At 37.1% G+C, this 27,455-nt stretch overlaps 1 protein-coding gene and 1 pseudogene across 5 annotated transcripts in view; one reads left to right on the forward strand and one right to left on the reverse strand.

Moving 5' to 3' along the window:
* The window catches only part of ZDHHC20 (zinc finger DHHC-type palmitoyltransferase 20), a 70,273-nt gene extending 54,113 nt beyond the window's left edge, over positions 1–16,160 (forward strand). For 2 of the 5 annotated variants that reach the window (XM_057309705.1, XM_057309708.1), the window contains 4 exons: positions 896–1,028; positions 4,747–4,873; positions 8,496–8,585; positions 10,007–16,160. In XM_057309705.1, the coding sequence (XP_057165688.1) occupies positions 896–1,028; positions 4,747–4,873; positions 8,496–8,585; positions 10,007–10,184 (528 nt within the window). In that variant the 3' untranslated portion in view covers positions 10,185–16,160. Of the gene's footprint in view, positions 1–895; positions 1,029–4,746; positions 4,874–8,495; positions 8,586–9,614; positions 9,660–10,006 lie in introns of all 5 variants that reach the window. The other 3 variants (XM_026492979.4, XM_026492980.4, XM_026492981.4) reach the window with 3 other exon arrangements.
* Positions 16,161–20,795: 4,635 nt separating this feature from the next.
* LOC113250998 (60S ribosomal protein L12-like) lies at positions 20,796–24,091 on the reverse strand (annotated as a pseudogene).
* Positions 24,092–27,455: the final 3,364 nt, after the last annotated feature.

The raw sequence follows: 27,455 nt of genomic DNA on the forward strand, positions 1-27,455 counted from the left end.
ATATTTAAAAGGTACTGTGTTTACTCTGGGAAAGAAGAGTAAAAAATAAATGTCAGAATAATCTAATGCTAAAAGCTTTCATCTTTATCCTGTAAACAATGTTTAAATCAAGCCAGGACCACCTCATGTTCTAGTGGAGTCTCTGATTTGCCCATGTAAGGTTTTATTTTAAGAGCTAACAGTTAAAGGCTTCCTTTCTCCTATTGATAGATACTGATTTCTTCTAGGTTAAGATTTTGCTTCTGTTATAATGAATATAGCCATAAGAATGGGTAACAACAAAGCTGTTTTCATTCAGTAATACCTTGTGGTAAATGTATTTACCAAAACTGCTAATTACCTAAAAAAAACTGTGTAGGAACTGAGTGAAGATAAAAAAGGTAGGAATTGAACAGCTGAGGGCGTGGGGATATATGCTGAGGTGTTCCAAAAATAGAAATTAAAGAAGTACACAAATTTATCACAATTAGTGTCTGGTTAGCAGGATGTACAATTAAAATAAGCAAATATTTTAGCAGAGATAAGGAAAAATCCTTGCATATCCTGGATATCAGGGAAAGCTTATGAATATATGCATAAAGTACAAAAGAAAAATGTTGAGTAAAAAAGTGCATCTTTTTATTTTATTACTGAAAATATTACTAAAATTTTTAACTGTTTAAGAGTAATTTTTTACATGACCCTTACATAAGCAAGCTCCTTTGATAATGCCGATTTTCTGTTTTGGGAGATGTTGCTTTTGGATTTATTATCTGAATTTATTTTATACTCTTCATATCTGGCAAGATTTTTGGTAGTTTCAAAAGTCTTTAGGAAGAATCAAATAATATATTTTAGGGGCTGACTCTTCTTTCTTCTTTCTTTAGGGGTTAACTCTTCTTTCTTCCTTCCTCAGAATGAACTCTCTGATACACGTGCAAAGTTCCACGTACTTTTCCTTTTCTTTGTGTCTACAATGTTCTTCATCAGCGTCCTATCACTTTTCAGCTACCACTGCTGGCTAGTTGGAAAAAACAGAACAACAATAGGTGAGTGGGTGAAAAGAAATCATAATTATTTAGGAAAATGACCATAAATGACTATGAAATCATGAGGACAATAGTCAGATGATAAAGAAGTGTAAAACAATTGTGTATTAAGGTTAACTATGACTGGATAAAAACAATGGGTATATAATAAATGTAAAGTTTCTATATTTTGAATGTTGATGTGAGATTGGCATTTATATGTATTTTCAGTAGTGCATTGTATATAAAAGAACTCTATAAATTTTATTTTTTTTTTAAGATTTATTTATTTATTTTAGGGGCGCCTGGGTGGCGCAGTCGTTAAGTGTCTGCCTTCGGCTCAGGGCGTGATCCCCCGGCGTTCAGGGATCGAGTCCCACATCGGGCTCCTCTGCTGGGAGCCTGCTTCTTTCCCTCCCACTCCCCCTGCTGTGTTCCCCCTCTCGCTGGCTGTCTCTCTGTCACATAAATAAATAAAATCTTTTAAAAAAATAAATAAATAAGAATTTATTTATTTATTTTAGAGAGAGAAAATGAGCTAGCGGGGGTTGGGGGGACAGAGGGAGAGGGAAAGGGAAAGAAGCAGACTCCCTGCAGAGCACGCAGCCTGTTGTGGGGCTGAATCTCACGACCCTGAGATCATGACCTGAGCTGAAATCAAGAGTTAGAAGCTCAACCGACTGAGTCACCCAGGTGTCCCTACAGCTTATCTTTTAGCTAAAACGTGTTCTTTACTTTTTTCCCCACCTTTGACTACACACTGACTGGCGTGTTCCGTGATTGAGGCTAAGAAGTAGTGTTTTTGACATGTTAATCATTTCCATCTTTGTGTCAATTATATTACTAATATCAGTATTTATTTCCCTATTTTGCTCATTTTTTAAAGTGAAATATAGGGGAAGAATTCAGTAAGGTATTAAAATAATTGGACAAATTTTTCCTAAATAAGGGTGGTATGGCATTGGCTCAAACTAAGCTATTAGCCTATAAGCAGCCACTGTGCTATAATTGAAACATTTAGGCGTTGGCTAATGTACCAAGATACAAAAGAGGGATTTGTCACATTGTTTCATAGGAAAGTCAGAGACTCCTTTCCATCTAAAGCCATGTGTCTGCCAGGGGAATAGGAGGCAAATAGATTATAATACAAAAAGATGAAGATATTTTAGGGAGACTTTTAGATATGTTTATATTTGGATTATTTTAACTTTGTGTCTTACTGAGTCATGTAAAGGCATGATGGGTCCAGGGCAAGGATTTCTATTCCCTTTCTTCCCCAGCTCACTCTCCATTGTGGAGCTCTTCTCCAATTCCATCCTGCCTTCATCCCTTTTCTGTGTAAATAAACTTTCTTGTATCTAGTAATTAATTTGTTATCCTTTTTACAGAGTACCCTGCCATCTCCTTACCTTTAATCATCAATGACAAAAGGTAGCTTACATGCAAAGTCTAGCCCTTATGAACAACCCCAATTAAAAAGGTAGAGATTTCACATAGAAAAGTAGATTTCTGGGGCGCCTGGGTGGCTCAGTCGTCAAGCGTCTGCCTTTGGCTCAGGGTGTGATCCCAGCGTTCTGGGATCGAGCCCCACATCAGGCTCCTCCGCTGGGAGCCTGCTTCTTCCTCTCCCACTCCCCCTGCTTGTGTTCCCTCTCTCGCTGGCTGTCTCTGTCAAATTAATAAATAAAATCTTTAAAAAAAAAAAAAGAAAAGTAGATTTCTTTTCAAAAATTGATAAATCTGGTAACAGTAGGCCCATTTTCCTATCTGGCATCCTTCAGTTGGAACTGAGTAGTAGCCAACTGCTTTAGATGGGAGCCTGACACTTTAATTTGCCACAGTTCCAATCCTCCTTCGTTTCCTGCCCAGCCCCATAGTTATGAGAGAGGAGTGCTTCATGGGAAACCCATTGTTCTCTTTAAACAATATTCTTCAATCTTTTTTGCCAGTGACTACAGTAAGAAAGGCATCATTTGTATTGTGACCTAGTGCATAATTTTATAAATAAAATTATATAAATAAAATAAGCAAAAATTTTACAAAACATCATTAATATTCTACTGTGTGTGATATATTCTAATATTTTCTATTCTAGTTCATTAAAAAGAAATGCTGGTCACAAAAAAAAAGTAAAAAACACTTACTAAGGTGTTTTAACCCTTACTTTGAAAAAACTACCCTGGTACACCACTTCCTTTACAGCTCACCTTCCACACCCCTGATCCTGGGCTGGTTCTCCACTGTTCCTTCCAGAGTTCTGTTCTTCTGTCCTTTGAGGTATCACCTCTACCCTTCTCCACAACTGTCACCTATCCACCTTACCTTGAGACCATTTCCCCAATTTAAAAAGTATTCAAACAAATGCAATCATCCCGAACAGGCAAGCTGGTCCCTTAGATTCTCATGGCTAATCATTCCCATAAACAAAACACTGAACCTTTTAATCCCTTAGAACTGAAGAGCCCCTGAAATTGTCAACTTGAACTTTCCATTCTCTGGCACTCTTCATCCTTGCAGCTCTCCTTTTCTCTACTCCAGCTGTATTTCCTCTTTTACACTGCCGGCATTCTCCCAAGCATCCCTTTCCCTTCTGGTCTCATTTCTCATATTTTCGATTCTAGATCCTGTAACAAATGACTTTAACAACTCTTGACAGCACTCTTACGCTACACCTGTCCTGGCTTTCTCCTGTAATTCAGTTGCTGATCCATGACACCTGGATTATTCTAGCTCTCCACTTTATCCACAAGTACTTTGGGGCTGTAGAAAGCTGGGGAAGACAGTCTCACTCCCACAGTGATTGGTGCACCTACACATTTAAAGTCTCAGTGCTCACTTGGGTCCTCCACTCTCTTTGGCAGTCATGTCATGGGTTTCTGAAAAAATTAGAAGTTGTCATGAGTAAATTCTTATCTTCTCTCCTTTATAACCTCGAACTGACATTTCTCCTTTCAAACCCATCACTGTCACTCTGCCTCTAACTTCTGAGGACAGATGTCTTTTCTGGTATCTAAGGTTAATCTTTAGAACTCCTCTAGAGGCTGTCTTATTTCTTCTAGAATTTTCTTCCATCAATTTTTACTTTACTTTTCTATATCATCAACCTTTCCCAGTTCCTCTCTCCCTGGTTTCTTATCCTTAGCTTATAAAACATGCTAAAATAAATTGTATTTTTAAATAAAGAAAAAAACCTTTTTCTTGTATAATGTGTATCTTTCTCTAGCCCCACTCTACATCACTTAACAGCCAAACTTAAAATAATGATCTCTGATCACCATCTGCTTCTTTATCTGTTATTTGTTGTACAAGATCATGCTCACATACCACCACCCATTCATACATGTATATCACAATGCAGTTGTTTTAGACTTTGTTAGACTGTGTGTTCTTTGTTAAGAATTCCATCTGATTTACCTTTGGATTTCAAACACCTGGTACTGTGCCATTAGACACATAGTAAGAATTTCATAAGTAATAAATGAGTGAAGTTGCAAGAGTTAGCATATCTTTTTAAAAAGGTGAGATACAGTGAACACACTTCAGTAGATTTTTAGTAAAATTAGATAATTTTCACATTTTCATTTTATAAAGGTGATGAAATACTCAGAGGTGGTATTGCTTTTTCCAAAATAAGTTTCAGAAATTTATCTTCTAATTATTACATTTATTTTAAATTTTGAACATTTATTTATAATTTTTAAATAGATTAACTCTTTTTTCGTATATGTACATATAACAGAATCATTCCGCTCACCCACATTTTCATATGGACCTGATGGAAATGGATTTTCTCTTGGATGCAGTAAAAATTGGAGACAAGTCTTTGGCGATGAAAAGAAATACTGGCTACTTCCAATATTTTCAAGGTAATGTATAAAATGCAGGTCTCAGAAGTTACACAATCTGTGATAGTCTGTCTCTTTGGCTTATATCTTAAGACTCAGAGAATACAGTATATAATGACATCGTTCTGAGCCTTGAGAATGAAAACTCAGAACATCTTGATTATATAAAATACTTTATTTTTCATGTTTTTTATTAAACTCTCCCAAAAGAGAGTTTGGGCATATATTTGAATGGAAAGTAGGGAAAAAAAAGATGATGCGTAAAAATAGCAATCACTCTTTTTCCTTCAAGATGAAAATAAGTTGTTTGAAGTAGAGAATCGTAAGAATTTATACTTATTAGCTATATCTTCAAAGATTTATCACAGATTATGTATTCTGTTGTGTCTTAAAAGAAGACCCAACACATAATGCAGTTTTTAACTTCAGATTTAAATGAAAATTTAAATGAAGGTATATGCTTGAGATGATTCATAGTTTCCTTTTTCCCCAAATTCCCAGCCATCTTAGGCCATCTATATACCAAAGTCATTACAGAAAAGTAAAAAATATTTGAAATTCAGGTAATATATTTATAAATGTTACAGGGTTTTTTCCCCTTGTTTAGCTGTATTTCTTATATTTTTGTCTGAAAATAACATTTGCTTTCACTTTTGAAAGACATTTTTGTTTGGCACATAATTCTAGATATTGCTTCACTGTCTTCTGGGTTACATTTCTTCTGACAAGAAGTTTGCAGTCATTCTTTTTATTTACTGTATAGGTAATGTGTCTTTTTTTTCACTGGGTGTTTTTAAGATACGCTTTTTAGCATTAGTTTCATGCAGTTTGATTATGATGTGCCTTGGTATATAATTTAATTCATGTTTCTTGTGTTTGGAATTTGTTGAGCTCCTTGGAACTGTGATTTTATAACTTTCATCAAATTTGGAAAGTATTTTAACCATTATTTCTTTAAATATTTATTCTGTCATCCCCACCCCCTTTCCCCATTACTGTAGAGACTCCAGTTACATGTATATTAGTACACTCGAAGTTCTACCACAGCTCCCAGATCCACTGTCCATTTTTTGTTCAGTCTTTTTTCTGTGTTTCATTTGATAGATCCTATTGCTGTACCTTTAAGTGCATCAATCTCTTCTTTGTACTTTATTATCTCCTGTATTGCAAGGTTTTTCCACTCTGACTGGATAGAACACAGACTAGTATTTTTTTAAATAATATTTATTTTTTTATATTAGACTAGTATTTTTTAAGATTATTTTCTCTAAACAGGGGTTTCAGTGTTGACTGGTATGGTTTTGGCTTTTTCCCCCTCTTTCTTTAAAGATGCTCCATTAACTTCTGGCTTGCATTGTTTTTGAGAAGAAATCAGCCTCACTCTTATCTTTATTCCACTGTCTGTAAATTACTGGGTCTTTTTTTGCTCTTTGGCTACTTTTAAGATTTTATCTTTATCACTGATTTTAAGCTGTTTGATGATGATGTTTTTTGGTATGGTTTCTTTGTGTTTATCCTCTCTGGGGTTCATTAGACTTCTTGGATCTGTGAATTTATAGTTTTCATCACATTTGAATAATTTTCGTCACGTCTCCCCATGTCCACTGGTTTTTTGGGCGCTCCTAAATATACATATGTTAAATTGCTTGATTGTGACCCTCAGGTCATTGCTCTTCTTTGCTCCCCAGGGCCCATCTTTTTTCTCCATCTGCTAACCTTTGGATAGTTTCTGTTGCTATGTCTGTAAGTTCACTGATCTTTTCTTCTATGATGTCTGCTCTGCTGTTAAGCTCATTCAGTGAATTTTCATTTCAGATATCGTATTTTTTAGCTCTAGAGGTTCAGTTTGGTTCTTTTTTTATATATCTTACATTTCTCTTCTCATATCCATTTTTTTCCTGTTAATTCACAGACATATTTATATGTCACTATTTTAAAGTATTTGCTTCAAATTTTCATAGTCATTTCTAATTCTTTTCTGTTAACCATTTTTTTCTTAGTTGTGGATCACATTTTCCTGATACTTTTTATGCTAGTAATTTTTTATTAGATGGTAGACACTTTGAATTCTGTGTATTAAATTTTGCTCTCTCCCTTTTGCAGTTACTTGTGTTTTAGCTTGGTCCTTTTGAGGCTGTTGTAAGCCTAGAGTCACATGTGTAGCTTAGCATTCACCAAAAGACTCCAGTAAAATGCTGTGCGCATTGTTGTAGCCCTTTCTTTGTACGTCTCCCTCTTCCTCACCTCTGCCCAGTAGATTCAAGCGACCTCAACTTCTTGAAACACCCATCTCTGGCACCTCAACTCAGTGGGACTACCTTGCTCTACTTTTTTCCCCTGGTGGTGCTCAGGTCCTGGCAGAAACCTGGGACTCGCTTGGTTGGTTTCTCTTTTTTCAGAGACCACAGTTCTATGTTGCCTGTTTGGAAAACAGTTATTGTATATACTGTTCGATTTTCTGGTTGTTCATGACAAAAGGTCACATTTATCCATTAATCCATCTTGGCTGGAAATGAAAGTCCCTGTTTTACATAATTTTGGTATTTTTAAAATGTGAAATTATGGGGTGCCTGGGTGGCACAGCGGTTAAGGCGTCTGCCTTTGGCTCAGGGCGTGATCCCAGCGTTACGGGATCGAGCCCCACATCAGGCTCCTCCGCTATGAGCCTGTTTCTTCCTCTCCCACTCCCCCTGCTTGTGTCCCTCTCTCGCTGGCTGTCTCTATCTCTGTCAAATAAATAAATAAAATCTTTAAAAAAATAAAATAAAATGTGAAATTAAGGAATTCTGTACTTTTTTATAGATTGTAAACTTCTTGAAGGCAGAGGGTTTTTTTCTCTTTTGTTCACTGCTATATCCCTAGTCCTAATAATAGTACCCAGGGCATCATAGGCATTTAGTAAGTATTTGTGAAATGAATAAATATTTGGAACTTACATCTTGAGTTTCAATTTGAGCCTTTATGATGTTTTAAATGATTGTGATGAGCAGGTCGGTTACCCAAATATTTGATTACCTACGTTTGAGATATAATCTTCATAGGCATCATAATCTTAATAAGCATTATAATCTCAATTACCCAACTATTTAATGTTTGAGGTATCATAACCTTAATAGGCATTATAATCTTTTTTTTTTTTAAGGTTTTTATTCATGGAGAGAGAGAAAACAAATGAGAGAGCACACACAGAGGGCATGGCAGAGGGAGCCATTTATTCATTAATTCAGAGAGAGAGAGAACAAGTGAGAGAGCACACACAGGGGGCATAGCAGAGGGAGTGGGAAAAGCATGCTCCCCACTGAGTAGGGAGCCTGATGCAGGGCTCAATCCCAGGACCCTGGATCATGACCTGAGCCAAAGGCAGACAATTAACTGACTGAGCCACCCAGGTGCCCTAGGCATTATAATCTTAATAATCCTGAAGGATACTGTTTTCAAATATATGTAAATTATAAGAGAAGACGGCTTATTTCTTCAATGAGGCTAGTAACCCTCTAAATTAGAAAATTTTAAGAATTATTTTCTGAAACGACAAGTTACGATAATTTCTTTATACTGTGCTTTTGAAGAATGGTTGTTGAATTTGACAACCTTATTTAAGTTAATATGATTTAAATTATTACTGATATTTTTCATTATGCAGCTTGGGTGATGGTTGCAGTTTTCCAACTCGCCTTGTGGGGATGGATCCAGAACAAGCTTCTGTTACAAATCAAAATGAATATGCTAGAAGGTATGCTTCTTAACATTAAGTTTTTCATTATTCATTATAAAGCAAACTGTGTGTGTGTGTTATACATACATATCTGATAAATACAGTAATAATTTGTAAGTCAACATAGATAGGGAAAGAGAAATTTTATGTAAATTTTTTTAACTGAGAGCTAATATGTGTATGTACCTAATATGCTTAGGATAACCATATTTTTTATCATCCAAACCAGAACACCTGGAGAATAAGAAAGAGAATGCTTGCTTTTAATAGTTGAACCAGGACAATCACATATAACTGGAAGTATCTGAACAAACTAGGAAATATGGCTATCCTAAATATGCTACATCTTTCTAGAAACTAAGACATTCTTTCAAGATTTGATTCTTGGTTTATATCAGCTATATTTTTTTTCAAAGAAATTAGTCATACTATCCACCAATATATTTTGATAAACATTTAAACTGCAGTGTAAAAATAATATTAATGAGGATTTCAAAAATACAAATGTAAAATTTCTTCTCATTCATCTTAGAAGATACTTTTTCAGTATTTGCATGGCAAGCAAACTGATTCATAAATTCAAAGAAATAGTTCATTTTAAATGAAATTTTAAAGAAGATAGAGATACTTCTGTCAAAGTGAAATAGTCAAAATTTATTTGGGACACAATTTATTTCTAATTGTGGAGGAGGGGGGGTTATAAATTCCAAGCCAGCCTATTAATATCAGAACATAGACCTTCAAACCTACAGTCTTAGGACCTTAGAAGTCTGACATTTATTGTGAATCTGAACAAGTCACTTAAACTGTGTGAGACTCAGTTTCCAGCTCTATAAAATGAGGATAACCATACCTTACCTCCAAGGGTTATTGTGAAAGTTGACATAATGTGTATAAAGCACCTAGCACAGTGTCTGGCCCATAGTTAGTACACAAGAAATACTAGTTCCCTTTTCCTTCTTCTGTTCCTCCATTCCCTCCCTCCCTGGATCTCTTAGCAAGAAAAGTAAGTCTACGCTAAATCACTAAATCATTTTTTCCCCTTAGATCTAAACTGCAGAGGTAGAAAGCAGAAAACTTGGGAAATGACAGGTAATTTTTCTGTCCTGGCCAAAGACATAGACCCTCACCTCGTGCTACCTTACAGCTCTTGATTAACATATGTTTTAAAAGTTTCACACCAGCCTCTGAAGCTTTTTTCTTTTGTCTAATTGTTTTCTTTGGCACTGTTGGAATATAGACTCTTGGGTTTAGAGAGCCATTCAGTTGGGGGTCGGGGGCATAATTTTCTTTTGAATATAGAGGTTTTTTTAGAGTGCTGAGATCTCATGAGTTGCCCTCACATATTTAGGAGAAGGAATACTAATTTGCTGCTTATTAATTAAGTATCCTTAATTGAGCATTAAACTATTTGCTAAATTACTTCTTCCTCTTTTCAGTATTGGCTCAAATCAACCCTTTCCTATCAAACCGCTTAGTGAATCAAAAAACCGATTGTTGGACAGTGAATCTCAGTGGATAGAGAATGGATCTGAAGAAGGCACTGTCAGATCAGGTAATACTTGTCATTTGAAAACAGTGCTTTTTCTGGTTAAAATGAAGATCAATCGGATTTAACAAATGTATAAAAATCAAAACAACATGATATTTTAAAATACTAAGATATGTGAGACTTTTTAATAAAATATCTTACAAATAGGGTGTCAGTGTTTATTATTGGTGGCTTTTATGGAGAAAGAGGTTTGAGTGTGGAAGTATAGTGGCTACTGCTGTGTTTTGTTCTGTTCAGAGCTGGGATTTTCTTTTGTTACCCAGCCACATATGTCTTTACCTCAGATATAGAAAGTTCTTTTGGCATTCACTATTCTGAATAACATTTAAACAAGGTTATTCTTTAGGGTCTTAACTTTCGCTTTCTTGATGACTCAATCATTTCATGAATTGTGGATGCATTATAGAACAGTTGATAAGACAGAGATGGTCTTTCAAATTAGATCGGGTTTATAACATAGCCTGGCCACCTAACAAACATTATAGCCTAAAATATATCATGGCGGTTTTCAACAGCACTAGTAATAACATTGTCATCATCTTGCACTGTGAGAAAATGGTTTGGACATTCAGATCAGTTGGTACCAACTCGAGGAAATACCCTAAAACTTGGAAACTTACTGTAAGAATTTCTGACTTTTTTTTTTTTCTTTTTGGCTTTTAGCAGCAGTTATTCTCTTGAATTGGTATCATTAGGATCTTCATTAGGATCATTCGACGCCACGTAGGTCAAGGGAAAAATTCATTTCATGGGCTTCATAATTACTGCTGCTGAACATCTTTAAAAGCCAATGGACATTTTTACAAATATAAGCATAAAACCCGACTTTTAGCTCTTAGCATTGCTTTACTTCTGGGTTCTCCAAGAGGATAAATGGTTGACACCATAAGCTTATTTAGTGCTTACGTAAGAGTTGCTTTTACTGTAATCATCAATTTTACCAATTAGCTAGAAACTTAATACTTCTTTTTTTTGTCCTGTCATATATAATTATGTGCTTACAGGGACAAATAACCATGTTACAGTGGCAATAGAAAATTGAGTACCACTTGTTCATAACTAACCATTTGAATAAGAACAAGGTAAGACAGTATAAAGGTAATTTCCTTGAACAAATGCAGTTATTTGCATATTTTGTAATCTCACAATTTGCAAGTCAATTGTTTGTACTCTTTTAATTATATCAGCAAAATCAGGTAGTTCAGAAGAGATTGAGAGGTAGCAGCTGCTTAAATCCCATTTTTCTTAACCACTCCTAGTGCAATCTTTGTAAATACGTATTGGTAGATTAATGAAGAAACTAAAAACAAGTGTGGGTTGATATGTGGACAGCTAATCCTTCCAGTAAACAGTGTCTTGTTAATTAGTTTAAGAAAGAAGAGTGACTAATTAGGCTGCAGAAAAGACTGAAGAGGTTCACTGATGTGACTTAGTTGGAAAAGATAAAATGAAAGAGCAGTTTACTGTAGCCAGCCACACTGATCAGCTGTTTTCGATCTGGCTAGCCCCCAGACAGTAGCCAGAGGAAATTAATTTAATAGCAATCGAGGACGTTCCAGACAGATTAAACATAAACTGTAGTATCAGCAGTGAGAATAACATAACTAAGTTGAACTTTGAGGGATGTAGTGAATTCTCTGTCTCTCCTAATGCTTCAAAACAAAGACTGCTGTCTAAGTTAGGAGCTAGGTCAGTGACTCAGTAGCATCTTAGGCAGCTATTAGAATTTTTGAAGTCTTCCTTATAATGTATATTATATTGATTATCTTTTGCTCCATAACAAATTACCACAAACTTAGCAACCTAAGGCAACATCCATTTATTTTCTCAGTTTCTCTGTGTCAGGAGTTCTTTTTTTTTTTTTCCAAAGAGTTCTCATCTGGAGTCTCAAGTAGGGGAGTGTCTGCTTCCTTGCTCAGTATTTTTCATTAGCATTCAGTTCCCTACAGAGGACCCAGAGCCCATGTCCAAAGTAAAAGCCAGAGCCTAAGACCTAGACCGAGTCAGAACAGCACTCTTATTGGGGGCTTGTGTCAGGCTGGACTCCACAGAGGAGTGGTGATTGTATCATGTGGTGATCATGTCAGCCAGAACTATATGGCTGTGGTATAGCCCTGGTTTTTGGATTCTTAATGTGGGCGGGATAATGTCTAATGTGGTTGTTGAAAATCTCAACAACCTATAAGTGTTGCCGTGGTATTTCCCCACATCCTATAGCAGTCTTACGAAGAGGTAGATAAGATGTCTCCTCGGATTATGTCCAAGTTAACAGTAAGGGAGAACTGTAAGAATCTACCTCTTTTAAAATGCTCTCTTGATTGCTTCAGAGGAAGAAAGTCAGAGATATCACTTATTTACTGTTTATAAAAATCTGTGTTATTATTACAATATTAGTAGTATTAAAATTTAATCCCTGTCTTGTTATTTTAGCAGCTTTATACCTTAGTCCAGAGAACCATTTAATAAATCTTTATTTTCAGATATATAAAATCAAGTTTTAACCAATAACTCAATTGTTTCTGGTTTTGTAGGTTTATAAAAACATATTATGGACTGATATTTTCAGTTTTATTTGCAAGAAAATGATCAATGGAATGAAATAATTGAAGTATAACAGAAGATCTATTTTTTAAAAAAGAAGCCTTTGTAACAGATCGCCGGATCCACAGAAGCACTACTCCAGAGCAGAAAGATGCCTTAATCTTAAATACACCCATTTGTGCTACATCAACTTATACTGCTACAAAAGTGACTTAATTTTACTTTGGAAATAACACTTACCTGTTATGAGATGCTACAGTAGCTGTCAAGTCACATGTTAACATGGCATATGTATTTTTTTGAAACCTGAGTTACATAATTAGAGTTGTTTCTTAGTATCCATATAAAGTTTCGCCCCGAAACAAGCTGAAAAGTTGTGTTAAGTGAAGTATATGTAGGGCAGTATGGTGGCTGAAGGTGAATAATAATATCCATTTACTGTTGCTTGTACTGGGTAAGGAAAAGAAAATAACTTTTTTTTATTGGGTGTTTGCTAATTTATAATTACTGTTTTATACTTTTCAACATTTATAATAAAGTTTTTTATTGTTGGCTATAAAATAACACTCAGAAAGATTCAGATATCTAAATATAATTATTTAAAACATGGAGCACATTTGTATAATTCATTGATGGCTTAGTTCTACATTAATACAACCACGTAATGTAGTGTTGTGCCCGAGGCTTAAAGGAAACTTGGCAGTCTAGGAAATATTTTTGGTTCTTTCTGCTTTTAAATTACTTTTTTATTGTATTTTCATGGGTATTTTTATGGGCAGGGAAACAGAAAGGCACATGTGCTCTAGAAATATTGGACATAGTCAGAATAGTGGCAGTGGCTAGAAGAAAAGTAAAGAGGAAGATAGGCAGGTATCTTAAGCTGTTAAAAATTATTTTTTGTCCCAAGGTATTTAAATGCAACATGCTGTTGACTTTTAAATGTCAATTTAGGCAATTACTAGAAAGGACTTTGAAACTTTTTACTGTATTCCTTTAACAGCTTAAACAGTGACTTGAAAGGCAGTTTGAACTAGGGTAAAACCGCCTAGTGTAATTCTGCTTTCTGGAAAGAAATTCTAACCTAAGTAGTCATTTAAGACTTCCAGTCTGTGAGCAGTGGATTCCACTCTTACACACAAAATTTTAAATCTGACTTCCTAAACACCAGCCCCTTTCAGCCTGGTAGACCTAGATCTCCTTTTCCTTTTGAAATGCAATCTAAGGGACAGGAATTGTTGCGTTAATTCTAAGAGAAAATCCTGTATCCTGTAAAGGAGAAACAAGGTAGAAATGTTACTCCTCACTTATCCTGTTTAGTCAAATACACACACACACACCAAAATGATTGAAATAGCAACCGTTACAGTTTCCCTATCTGTAAAATGGAATTGGGGGGAAGGGGTGATATGCATGAGTTGGACTGAATGACCGCTCACGTTCTTTGATTCCTAATTTTGCAAAATTAACCTTACGTTTCACTCATCCAACAAGTATTTTTGGAGTACTTTCTGTATGCCAAACATATGCTAGGGATAGCTCCATAATTTCCTAATGTAGCATAAATTTAATAGTCAGCTATTCCAGATCTTCAGTTCATAGGATTTGTCTAATTCTGTTGGCTATACTAATATTAGGTTTTAAAAGGAAGTTATGGGTTTTTTCCCCTTTGAACCAAAGGAATGAGTTAGCTTTGAAAATATAGTTTGGAATACTACTATTATGATTCTTCTATCTTTATTTCAACTTTGTAGTCCTAATAATCTTGACTCTAGAAAACTGAGAGTTAAGGGATAACAAAATACCACTTCATTTTGGCATTTTGTGTATTATAAGGAAATTGTGAATGTTTAAACCTACTTGACTACTTTCAGAATTGTTCTCCTCGTACTTTCTGTATTTCTACATTTAGATCAAAGGATTTGCATGCACCTGACTAACAGTTGAAGAACATAAATTTCCCCTTTAACCTGTCCAGGCACTTTTGTGGTGGTATATTTTTCTCTTTTAAGTTGTATTTCACCATCCTCTTTAATAGCATAGGAAACACTTTTTCAGAGATTTTCACTTAAAGCCTTTTGCTTTAGTTACCTTTGCTTTAATTTATGGTCAACATTTTGCCACATTCTAAATGCTTGGCTGATTTATTCATACGTATTAATGGTCATTCAGCAAGGGCCTATAAGCTGCATGGGAGTCAGGGCAAGGCTGCCTCTTTGGTATGTCAACTGTTATTGATGAGTTCTATCAACTCTTGGCAGGGGAAAGGTCAAAATGAAGGCCTTCAAAATGTATTAGTACTAGCTTTGGTCCGTCAAACACTTTGAATAGTTGTGACGTGATATTTAAGGAAAATAAAGTTGAATTTCAGGTCTTGCCATTGCCTTTAAAGACAGTCGACAGGAGTCTTGGTTTTACCTGAGTACAGATTTACTTGAATACTCAGTACCTGAGGCATCTGACCAGTATCACTTTGCCAAACCAAAGAGCAGCTGCAGTACAGTAGTTCTTAAACATGAACACGTTTACAGAGTTTAGTTCCAACTTTACATGTGGATGATTTTTAAAAACCTTTTTACATATTGAATGGTTTTGATCCAATGTGTCATAGGTGAATTTAACTGTAAGGTTAGTTTAAATCAAATATGCAATGTTTACTTGAATTTTATTTCTTTTAGAAAGATTTTGACTATGTTTACAGGATTGTTCAAATTAAAGATTATCAGACACATGAGATGTCCATTCAGTAATCTTTAAAGCAAATGTATATTAAGGGCTGAGTGTTAGGATCTGTGTATTTGGGGCACCGAATAGACAGTGACTTACAAATATGTTTTGCTTGCATTTTGTTCTAGGACTAGCACTGCTATCAATGGAAACTATTTTTAAAGTAATTAATCTGTTATTAAGAAAGTAATCATATTTTTGCATTTTAGCCAAAATAAAGAACCATATCTGATAATTTGTAAGACATAGGTAATATGTAAGCCTGAAATCCATGTGTTTCATATGATCTGAACTGTATTTTCCAACCTAAATTAAAAATGCAATATAGATTCAGAAAGGTCCATATTTTTCTAATGACTTCACTTTATATTATTTTGTTGGGTTGCGTAAAGAGGCAAGGAATTGTATTTGTATTAAAAGATAAAGAAAGCTATTAGTCAAGGTTATTATATTTGTACATGATTGCAGATGAGTCTGCTATGCCCATTTAAAAGACAAGATGGACACTATTTTTAAGTGATCTTTAATATGTTTTTATAGAAACAAAATTTGAAATACAGTTTATTTTGGTTGTCTTTACTTATCAAGTACTGTAAGTCCTGTATTTGTTTCTCATAAGTATAATCCTGGACCATGACTTAATGTTAACTCTTTGCTTTGTCTTTGGATGGCCTAACCTACATTAACATGAAGGCTGAACATTTTTAAACTTTTTTTCAAAAGTCATAATAATGATTTACTTTATTAATAAACAAAATAAAGTCCTGAAAGAACAATTTTTTGTGTTGTTGTTATAAAGTGGTATTTTACCAAGTGAGAGAATAACTATTATTTTGGTCATCTTGAAAATTTGGTAAAATAACGTTTAGAGAATTAGCCAGTAATGGGGGGGAACCACATCTAAGACAGGTACTATCTGAGTGCAGCAATGTTTTAGTTTACATAGGTGCACGGTATAAATTGCTTTATTCAAAGCGTTTTAAATTTGCTTTTACTGAACATAAGTTGAATTTCAATTCAAAAGTTACTTTAGGATTGTAAGTACCTTTGAAACGCTGTTAAAAGTTGAATTGTGGTTGTCAAAATGCTGAATAATGGGTTTTATCTTGTGTAGAATTCTTTTCAACATTTGTGTTCTAATTCCCTTCCAAATCAACAAAGTTTCGATATTTGAGGCTGCTGAATAACAGGAAGGCTCTGAGAACTGTGATTCCCAGTTTTAGACTAGCAAAATTTCAAAACATTCATAGGAACCAGTAGAGGCCAGTGGAGATGAAGCAACCTTTATGTTCTGTTTTTTGGGAAGCGGAGGGTAATTTAGAGCACTGTGTTTGGGGTGGGAAGGAAGATAGACCACTAACTGGCCAAAATGACATTTTGACACCCAAAGCATTAATGACATCACGTTGGCTTTACTTTTCTTGGCTTTACTTTTCTCACTTCTCATAAGCTCACTTTTTGGAACCATTCTGGAAAAGTTGAGTGATGTTGGCCTCTTTTACCTGTCTTATACTCATGCACCCCAGAATCTAGAGGGATGAGAACTAACATTTAGTTTCTTCTGTGTAACAGGTTTTTATGGATGTTTAACCTCATTTTCTTGAACCCCTCCATATCAGTGCCTTCCATCTGATATAGAGGATTTAAGTGCTGTTTCCACTCCTTAATTTACCACCTGTTGTTCTTCAATCAAGAATGTCATCTCTCAGCCCATTCTCCAGTAAGGTAATTCTTTTCATCCAGGATTTCCAGTCCAGTAGCATGCTTCCATCACACTTCCCCACCACTTCAAACCAAGGTAGGGCTCTGTGCTGTCCGAAGGACCACACCACTGCTACTAATTTAATTTAGCTATATATTGGTCACACATACTTCCAAGTCAATTCCCTAGATTATAAATTCTTTTTTTTTATTATGTTAGTCACCATACAGCACATCCCTAGTTTTTGATGTAAAGTTCCATGATGCATTACTTGCGTATAACACCCAGTGCACCATGAAATACGTGCCCTCCTTAATGCCCATCACCAGCCTATCCCATTCCCCCACCCCCTCCCCTCTGAAGCCCTCAGTTTGTTTCCCAGAGTCCATAGTCTCTCATGGTTCATTCCCCCTTCTGATTACCCCCCCTTCATTCTTCCCTTTCTTCTCCTATAGATCTTCCTACTTCTTATGTTCCATATAAGTGAAACAATATGATAATTGTCTTTCTCTGCTAGATTATAACTTCTTGACGACCTTTTTTTTGGTACGAACCACACACAAAATGAACACTGAAGTTCAGAAAAGAATTATAGGGAATTTCATGTTCATTACTCTGTCGTGTCCCAAGTTCTCAAAGAAAAGGGAGCATCATAGCCTATAAAATTATCCCAAACTTGAAAAAAGATTTGTCAAACAATCTTTGACACATTTTAGTGGAAGTATAAATTTATGGTGCAGCATCATTGGAGAGCAGTTTGGCAATATTCAAGTTTTCAAATGCCCATATTCTCTGACCTCTCAGTTCTACTTTGGGGAATTCTGTAGATTTACTTCTGCATTGTGGGCTGTACATAAGGATATCAGTTGCAGAGCTGTTTGAAACAACCGAAGACTGGAAACAGCATGTCCCAACGCCATTTATAGGCGCAGAGCGCAAGAGAATATCTGAAAGATACACGATGAAGTATTAGTAGGGTTGCCGCCAGAGGAAACAGGTCAGGAATAGGTTACATTTCACTGTTTGCCCTTTCATATTTTATTTTTACATTGTGTGCACATGTTACTTTTATTTTATTTATTTTTTTTTATAATGATTGTTTATTATGTTAGTCACCATACAGTACATCCCCGGTATTCACATGTTACTTTTAAAAAAGAAAAATGGGTAGGCTTTTTTTTTTAAGGATTTTATTTATTTGAGAGAGCGCATGAGACGGGGGCGGGTCAGAGGGAGCAGCAGAATCCCCGCTGAGCAGGGAGCCTAATACAGGGCTCGATCCCAGGACTCCAGGATCATGACCTGAGCCAAAGGCAGTTGCCTAACCAACTGAGCCACCCAGGTGCCCTGGGTTATTCTATAGATCAGTGAGGGAAAAATAGGTTGTTTGAGATGTGATGCTGGACCAACGTGCCAGCCATTTAGGAAAAAATGAAATTGCTCTATCCTCCACATCTTACATCAGAACAAATTCCAGTTGGCTCATGAACTTAATTAAACGTTAGAAAACGAAAAATACCGCAGAAAAAGCATGGGTAACAAATTCTATGGTGGGCTAGGACAGGTATTTCTAAGTGGGCACAATACTGGTGGTCATGAAGAAACACAGATTTGAGTACATGGAAATTTAAGAGGAAAACCAGCACTAATAGGAAAAGATGGAGGTAGAACAAGAAGAAATTCACAAAAGAAATATGGATCAATAATCACGTATAAAAAGATGTTTGGCTTCATTAATTAAGGAAATACAAGTGAAAACCCCAGTAAGATCATTTTTGCCTTAGATAGGCAATAGCCAGTGTTGCTGAGGATATGGGCAAAGAAGCATTTTCGTAGGAATGTAAAACGGCTTAACTATAAAAGTAATTTGGCAATATATGTCCAAGTTTCACTGTGCATAATCTTGGTACTGGTCACTGTACTCTTAGGAACTTATATAGAGATATGCACAGAAAGCTGGGTGTTTGAGAGGCTTTTGGAAAAGTAACACATGTTCATTTATAGGGGAATCAGCTAAATTTATGTTACTCTTTTCCAGAGACTACAATGAAGCCATTTAAAGAAGGTTTTGTGTAGCTATATACATAAAAATTGAAGTATCTCCATGGGAAAGATCTTGACGACATTACTCTGCATATATAGTATGACCCCACCTAGAGCTTTCAAAGTACATGTTGTGAACCTGTGTGTTCAAACCCAGCCTCTATGCTGAGCACGTGCTCCAGAGGATGGGTGAGTGCTGGGACCGGAGGGAACGCAGAGCCACAGCCCACCCTGCCTCCCAGGACTGACTTGGGGGCAGGTGGGTGGCAGCTGCCCCTACCCTTCTGGCTGCTGGGGGAATATGGGCACCCGGGACCTCCACACTGAGATGGTAAGGGAAGCTCCCAGTTCTGAATCTGCCGGGGCCCAGGCAGGCAGAGCGAGGTCCCAGGACATCATGCCAGCTTCTGAGGTGCCTCGTTGGGCTGCTCAGAAGTAATGACCACCTTTTGGAAGATTTACCAACTACAAGCCTGTGCATATAGTGTGGATAAGCTGCTGTAAGGCTTTCCCTCAGCCTTTTAAAGTTGAAGGCCTTGTTGACAACATGTGGCCTTTCTAGATGCAGAGAAGCTGTCAACGTATGCTAGAAGTACAGTTAGAGAAATGACTTGTTTTGTGATCATCTTTTTGTTAAAATTCACTCAAGAGACACATCATCTGGAAGTGACTTTTGGAAATGCAGTCTCTACATCACGTTTTGAATTCACGTCCACATTTGTGTCCAGAGTTGGAGGGAAGGAGAGAGACAATGAGAGGTGGGGAAGGGTTTCCCCAGAACGTGTGGGAGCCATTTTCCAGATGTGCGTTGTCAACAGCACTTGTGTACGTAGTGTATATAGTGATTAAACTTCAGTCCTTAATTAACGTATGTAGCTTTCCTAGATGTTTAGATGTGCTCATCATATTTAACAGTAGATATAGAAAGGGTTAATATTTCGCTCTTCTTAGATTGTCTTTCTAATAGAAACACTGAACCACTCTGAAAAATAATTTATACTTTTCACCGAGTAGATGGAGGAGACTCTGATTTCATATGACAGATGGAGGGTTGATAAATATTTTGTGTACTTTCTTGGTTAAATTCACAAGAAAGACTTTAAAACAATACTTTTAGAAGTGAAATTCTTAATCTACCTGTGGAGTACAACATACCGTATTTTGTCTTTCAGTTAGGCTGGGAAGACAAAAAAGTAAGGAAAGATTTTGCCAAAATGTCATATTTTGGAGACACTTCCAGATTATAACCATTCCTCCCCATGTGCATGTTATTCCAAACAGCTATGCACAGAGTGAACATCGTAGGTCCATATTTTAACATCTAGTCTTTCTAGACACTTTGAAGTAAAGATGTTTGTTACAAATAGTAAAAAATGTGTTTTTTATACTTTTTTTTCCTTTGGTTATTAAATTCAAACCCTAATGTCCTGTGATGGAGTTTATTAAAAAAAAAAAAGACTGTCTTTTGGATGATGTTGTTAATCTGTCTTTTGAGCTGTATCACATGTATGAACTCTTTGCTGAAAAAGTTACAAAAGAATGTATGAAAGGAAAGGTCCTATGCCATCTGCTCATTTTTAGAAAACACTCCAAATTATACTTCATCCCGTATATGTGGGGATTTGGGGGGTTTTGTTTTGGTTTGGTTTTGGTTGTTAAATAATCCTTTATTGAAATGTTTTTCTTTGTAGTTCTTAACTAGCCAGGCATTCCGTTGCACCACCACTGGTGTCCTCTGTGATGTCAGGAGGGTGGCGGCCATCAACATCGCAGCCCACAGACTGGGCAGTCCCCAGGATCTCTTTAATGGTTCCAGACAGTTCTCTGGCTAAAGATTGGTGCCACATCTGTCCGGCATTGCTGACAATCTCATCAAAAATGATATTTCCACTGTGCTTAATATTTTCCTGCTTCTTTCTGTCTCTTGGCAGTTCCTTGAGGGCTTTGATAATCAGGGCGGAAGCAGAAGGTACTCCTTCAGTCTGGGCCTGTCTGTTCTAAATGGTCAATCTCACAGTCATCCTTAGACCCTTCCAATCACCAGTTGCCTTGATGATGTCATCACCAGTGCTTTTTGGGAGACAGACCCAGGGGGCTGGTCTCAGGAGCCAGGGCAGCTGTGGCACCAGCTTCCCCACCAGTGCACCTCAGGTACATGAGCTTGACCCCACTGGGGTCGAACTTCGGGGTTGTGGTGGAGGTGGCTAGCTTGGATGAACTCAGATTCAGGACGACCGAAGGGAGTGGACCTTGGCCTCCTTGGAGCCAAAAACCAAAAGGTCCATATGTGTTTGTAGTGGATGAAATCAAGTTTCTTGGGGCGCATGGTGGCTCAGTCGACGAGGTGTCTGCCTTCGGCTCAGGTCATGGTCTCAGGTTCCTGGGATTGAGCCCCACATTGGGCTCCCTGCTCAGCGGAGAGGCTGCTTCTCCCTCTGCCTCTGCCCCTCCCCCTGCTTGTGCTCTCTCGCTCTCAAATAAATAAATAAAATCTTAAAAAAAAGAAAAGAAAAGGAAAAGAAACAGGGATGCCTGGGTGACTCAGTCATTAAGCGTCTGCCTTCTGCTCAGGTCATGATCCTGGGGTTCTGGGATCAAGCCCAGCATCAGGCTCCCCGCTCAGCAGGAAGCCTGCTTCTCCCTCACCCACTCCCCCTGCTTGTGTTCCCTCTCTCGCTGTCTCTCTGTCAAATGAATAAGATCTTTAAAAAACAAAAATGTCTTGTTTTGAAACACCCTAGATGTCTTGGGTGATGACACATGGTAAAGAGCTAGCGGAATAACATTTTATAAATATCTTTGTTTAATTTTATGTAAAATTGGAGAACTATTTTACAGGTAGAATTGTTGGTTTTTTTTTTTAATATTTTATTTATTTATTCGACAGAGATAGAGACAGCCAGCGAGAGAGGGAACACAAGCAGGGGGAGTGGGAGAGGAAGAAGCAGGCTCATAGCGGAGGAGCCTGATGTGGGGCTCGATCCCATAACGCCGGGATCACGCCCTGAGCCGAAGGCAGACGCTTAACCGCTGTGCCACCCAGGCGCCCCTACAGGTAGAATTGTTAAACCACTTTGAGAAGTACATATTCAGTACTCGTTCATCAGTTTGTGAGTGAGAGAAAAGGCTAAGTACAAGGTCGAGGTTCTACAGATGTGTTTCTATGCCGGTAATAAACTGCACATTGGTCTGTCTCAGTCAGCATTTTATACAGCTGTACTTTTTAGATACATTTTTAAACAGTTAAATGGAAAACATGCTTTCTTGCTAACACTCCAGTAATATAGCAAGTAATGGTTAGTCTTAGAAGCATTCAATTATATATTCTCTGCTTTATTGCTTAATGTCCTATTTCATACTGAAGGGACTCTTCTAATTGAAATATTTACAGGGGCCTGATGTTCTTTCCTGCTTCTAAGGTGAAACATTTTATTCTCCTACCAAAGACTAGACTGCCTTTCTTTATTAACCGAGTTGGTGATGTTCACTCATAGTGATAAAAATACTAGTGCTTCCAACTGGGTGTTATACACAACTAATGAATCATCGAGCCTTACATCGGAAACCGGGGATGTACTGTATGGTGACTAACATAATATAATAAAAAATCATAAAAAGAAAAATACTAGTGCTTCCAAACTTTGACATAGGACATTATTCATGACAAATGAAAAAGTGAGGTACAAAGCCATGTGTATGGACCTCAGTCATGTAAAAAATGGATATGCCTGGATACCTTGCTCTGATATTGTGGCTATAAGTGAATTTGTTTTGGGACCCCTTGGTGGTTCAGTCAGTTGAGCATCCGACTCTTGGTTTCAGCTCAGGTCATGATCTCATGGATGGTGGGATCGAGTCCAGAGTCAGGCTCCGGGATCTGCTTGAAGATTCTCCCTCTGCCCTGCCCCTTGCTCACGCACTCTCCCTCTCTCTCTAAAAAAAATAAATAAATCTTAAAAAAAAATAAGTGAATTTGTTTTATTATCTAATTATTTTTCAGTTTTCTTTGATGAGCTCATATTGCTTTTAATTTGTGGAGAAAAACATATATAAAGGCATAGAGGGAGACTGGAAGTAAGCACCAAAACAGTTGGGAAAGGGGGAGGAGTCAGCAGGTCACTGGTGAGGCAATCTTCCATGTTTTGCTTTCTTTGTATGTTATATACTACATGAATCTTTCTTTTTTAAATATTTATTTTAGAGACAGAGGGAGAGAGGGAGAGAGAGAATCCCAAGCAGACTCCCCACTGAGCATGGAGGCCAACATGGGGCTCGATCCCATGACCCTTAGAGGATGACTTAAGCCAAAATCAAGAGTCAGATGCTGAACTGACTGAGCCACCCAGGCATCCCTCCATGAATCTTTCGATGTATATATGTTAAAACCAAATGAGAAAGTGAAAAAAAAGGTTTTTGTGGTGTGCCTGGGTGGCTCAGTTGGTTGAGCGTCTGCCTTTGGCTCAGGTTATCCCTGGGATCAAGCCCCGCATGGGGCTCCCTGCTCAGCGGGGAGCCTGCTTCTCCCTCTGCTGCTCCCCCTGCTTGTGCTCTCTCTCTCTTTCTCTCTGTCAAATAAATTTTTAAAAAATCTTAAAAAGAAAAAAAGGTTTTTGTGAGAAAAACTTATAACACTATCTTATTTACCATTATACCGCCAGTGCCTAAAAATAGTGTCAGTCACAGAGTAGGCACTCAGTAGTTTGAGTGAACAGTGTCATTCCCAACATAGAAAATAATAATTGTGCAGACATAGAGATCTGGGAGGATATTACTTTTGTAACCAGGAAAAAAAAGTTCAGAAGTATCTTCTCTGAGAATGTGACTGTGGTGGCAGAGTCGGGAGTCTGACTGGAAGGTTATTTTCCAGCACCAGTGCCAGGCACAGATGCAGGAGTCCCACTTGGTGGTACCTGTGCCTGCGAAATAACGCAGCTGTGTGGGTATGTCTGTACGCAGATACATGTGGCAGCATCATCTTGATTGGAAAAAATTAGAAACAACTAATTATCCATAATAAAAGATATTAAATACTTACTGGATATATCCATTCTCTGCAATACTGTGCATTTTTTTAAGTAAAAAGAAGTATCTATATAGACCGACAGGGAAGGTCCATGATACATTGTCAAGTGAAAAAAAGCAAGTTCAGACAGGCAACAACTCCAGTGGATCTCAAGGAACCACACTGAGTGAAACAAGCAACAAAATTCCATTTATATAACGCTCTTGAAATAACAAGCGTATAGAAGTGAAGAATAGATGAGTCAGGGCTTGGGAAGTGGAGAATGGAGTTATAAATGGAGAGCCTGAGAGAGCCCTGTGGTGATGGCACCGTTCTGTACCTTGATTGTGGTGGTTACACAATTCCACACGTGACAAAACTACATGGGAAACTATACACACTAACAAGTGAATGCATGCAAAACTGTGAAATTGGAGTAAGCGCTAGGTTGTACCGAAGTCGCTTTCCTGGCTTGGTGTTGTACTATGGTTGTGTAGGATACCACCACGGGGGGGAACACGGTGAAGGATACACAGGGACCCTCAGTACTTTTTTTTTTTCAACCTTCTGTGAAGCCCTAATTCCAAATAAGTTGGAAAAAAGTTGGAAAAAGCAAGTTGCAGAATAAAGTGTATAGTATGGTTCCTTTTTTTTTTTTTTTTTTAAGTATGCTATGGGTGGCTCAGTCGTTTAAGCAGCCAACTCTTGACTTCAACTCGGGTCATGATCTCCGGGTCGTGGGATCGAGCCCTGTGTCAGGCTCCAGGCTCAGTGGGGAGTCTGCTTGAGGATCTGCTCTCCCTCTGCTCCTGCCAGCTTGCTCTCTCTCTCTCGAACTAAATAAATCTATTTTTTTAGAAGTACATTATACACACACATGCGCATGGGTTTGTATGTCTGTAAGTTTTATATTCATAGGAAAACACCTAAGGGTAGACAGCAAATTGTTCCTACTACTTAGCCCTGGGGACAAGGAGGCAAGTGGGAGCGGGCTGACACAGCAGGAAGACTTTCACTGCTTCCTCCACATGTTTGCACACTGTTTAGACTTCTTTCTCAATGGACTTTTATACTTTTAGTAACCGATAAGAAATTTTGTGAGTGGTGCTTTTAAAACAGGAGGAATACAGGCTGTAAGAATGGCCAAGAAATTGTCACCTCCCTTTTTAAATAATGAAATCTAAACATCATAGGTATCAGCTCAATAAAATTTCTGTGGCATCAAAATAAATACAAAGTAACATCTGCTTCTTAGAAACTTCAACAAACCTTAGTTGTCAACATAAACAAGGAGCACAATCAACAGAAACATCCTTGACTGTGGAGATAAAGCTACCTGGCTAGAATCAGACTCTAAGCCCTAAGGCTTTCAGGATCTGCACTGACACCACAAATAATGCTCTTGACTTCAGGTAGGGACAATTTATTGAACATAGTATAAGAGGAATTTAGGATTGTGGCTAGAAATAAAGTTAATGTGAAACAATAATATATATGATCTTTATTGTGCTGCTCATACAGATTACTCACATGGGCAGATTATTCATGTTCAAGTTAAAATATAAGGAAGGAAGAAAAATGGATGGAATAGGAAGTCTTTCTTTTTAACAACACCCTTTTTAAAGAAAAGCAAAAAGGGGGGCGCCTGGGTGGCTCAGTCGTTAAGCGTCTGCCTTCGGCTCAGGGCGTGATCCCGGCGTTCTGGGATCGAGCCCCACATCGGGTTCCTATGCTGGGAGCCTGCTTCTTCCTCTCCCACTCCCCCTGCTTGTGTTCCCTCTCTCACTGGTTGTTTCTCTCAAGTTAATAAATACAAAATCTTAAAAAAAAAAAAAAAAAAAAAGCAAAAAGGGCAGCAAGTAAGAAAAATAATATGAGGAATCAAAGCTTTGAAGTTTCTGGCTTCTGGTATGAGAAAATGTGAGTTTCCATTATAGAGAAGGTTAGCGAGAAAGTAGATGCTTTGAGGTGGAATAGAGAGTTTGGTTTTGAACATCTTAACTTTGAGATAACATGCAGGTAAAGATGTCAAATAATTGGATGTTCCAATCTGGAGCTTATAAGAGATATTAAAAATTCTGTGCATCAGATCTATAGACTGGAAATGATCACCAGTAATGGCAAATGTGTAGATAAGTATGTAAAATTCTATTTTATCTTAATTTCTCTAAAAGCTGTGCTTGTTTAAAACAAAAAAATTATAATGCTATATTGTGAGATTTGTAACATTAAAAGCACAAAAAATGGGTTGGTAAATGAAACTATACAGTCGTAATGAAAGTAGTATAATATTAACTGTAAGTAGACTGATAAAGACAGATTTCATAATTTCTGGAGAAACCACTAAAAAATACTGCTGAGTGGTATAGCCTAAAAGTGAACAGAGGAGCCAAAATGGAATAATAAGAAATGTTAACCCAAAAGAAGTCAAGGGAGGAACTGAGACACAAAACCAAATAAGACTAATAGAAAACAAATAGCAAAAAGCAGACCTTAATCATAACTTAAACGTAAACATACTAAATACTACAATGCAAAGATATTAATTGTCAAATTGGATTTAAAAGAATAAAAGCAAGACCCTAGGGGCACCTGGGTGGCTCAGTCAGTTGGGCGTTTGACTCTTGATTTCAGCTCAGGTCATGATCTCAGGGTCATGAGATCCAGTCCTGCAACAGGCTCCGTGCTGAGCATGGAACCTGCTTAGGATTCTCTCTCCCTCTCCCTCCGCCCCTTGCCCTGCACTCGCACACACACTCTCTCCCTCTCTCTCTTAAAAAAAAAAAAAAAAAAAAAAAAAAACCAAGACCCTATTATATGATTATATGCTGTCTCTAAGAAATGTATTTAAAACACAAAGAAAAACTTCAAAGAAAAAGGATGAAAATACTATAAGTCATGCAAACATCAGTCATCAACTAAGATGTACTTTCATAATGATAAAAGATCAATACTTCAAGAAGGCGTAATACTTACAGATTTACATGTGCCTAATTACAAAGCTTCAAAATACATGAAGTAAAAACAACTAAAGACAAACCTAGAGACATGGTTGCAATACTTTGCCTTTCTTTATAATTAATAAAATGCCTATACCTAAAGTCAGAATATAAAGAATATAAAGAGTTGAATGACACTTACCCACCCTGACCTAACTGACATTTACAGAACAGTACAGTCTTCATTAACACATGGATGTTCACTAAGACCACATGGTAAGCCATAAAAAATTTTCAAAAATTTTGGAAAGACTGAAATATTTTTCAATGTCTTATTACCGTGACAGAATAAAATTAGAAATTAATAGCAACAAAACATCTAAAA

This window comes from Ursus arctos, unplaced genomic scaffold, assembly GCF_023065955.2.
Source record: "Ursus arctos isolate Adak ecotype North America unplaced genomic scaffold, UrsArc2.0 scaffold_10, whole genome shotgun sequence".
Taxonomy (NCBI): domain Eukaryota; kingdom Metazoa; phylum Chordata; class Mammalia; order Carnivora; family Ursidae; genus Ursus; species Ursus arctos.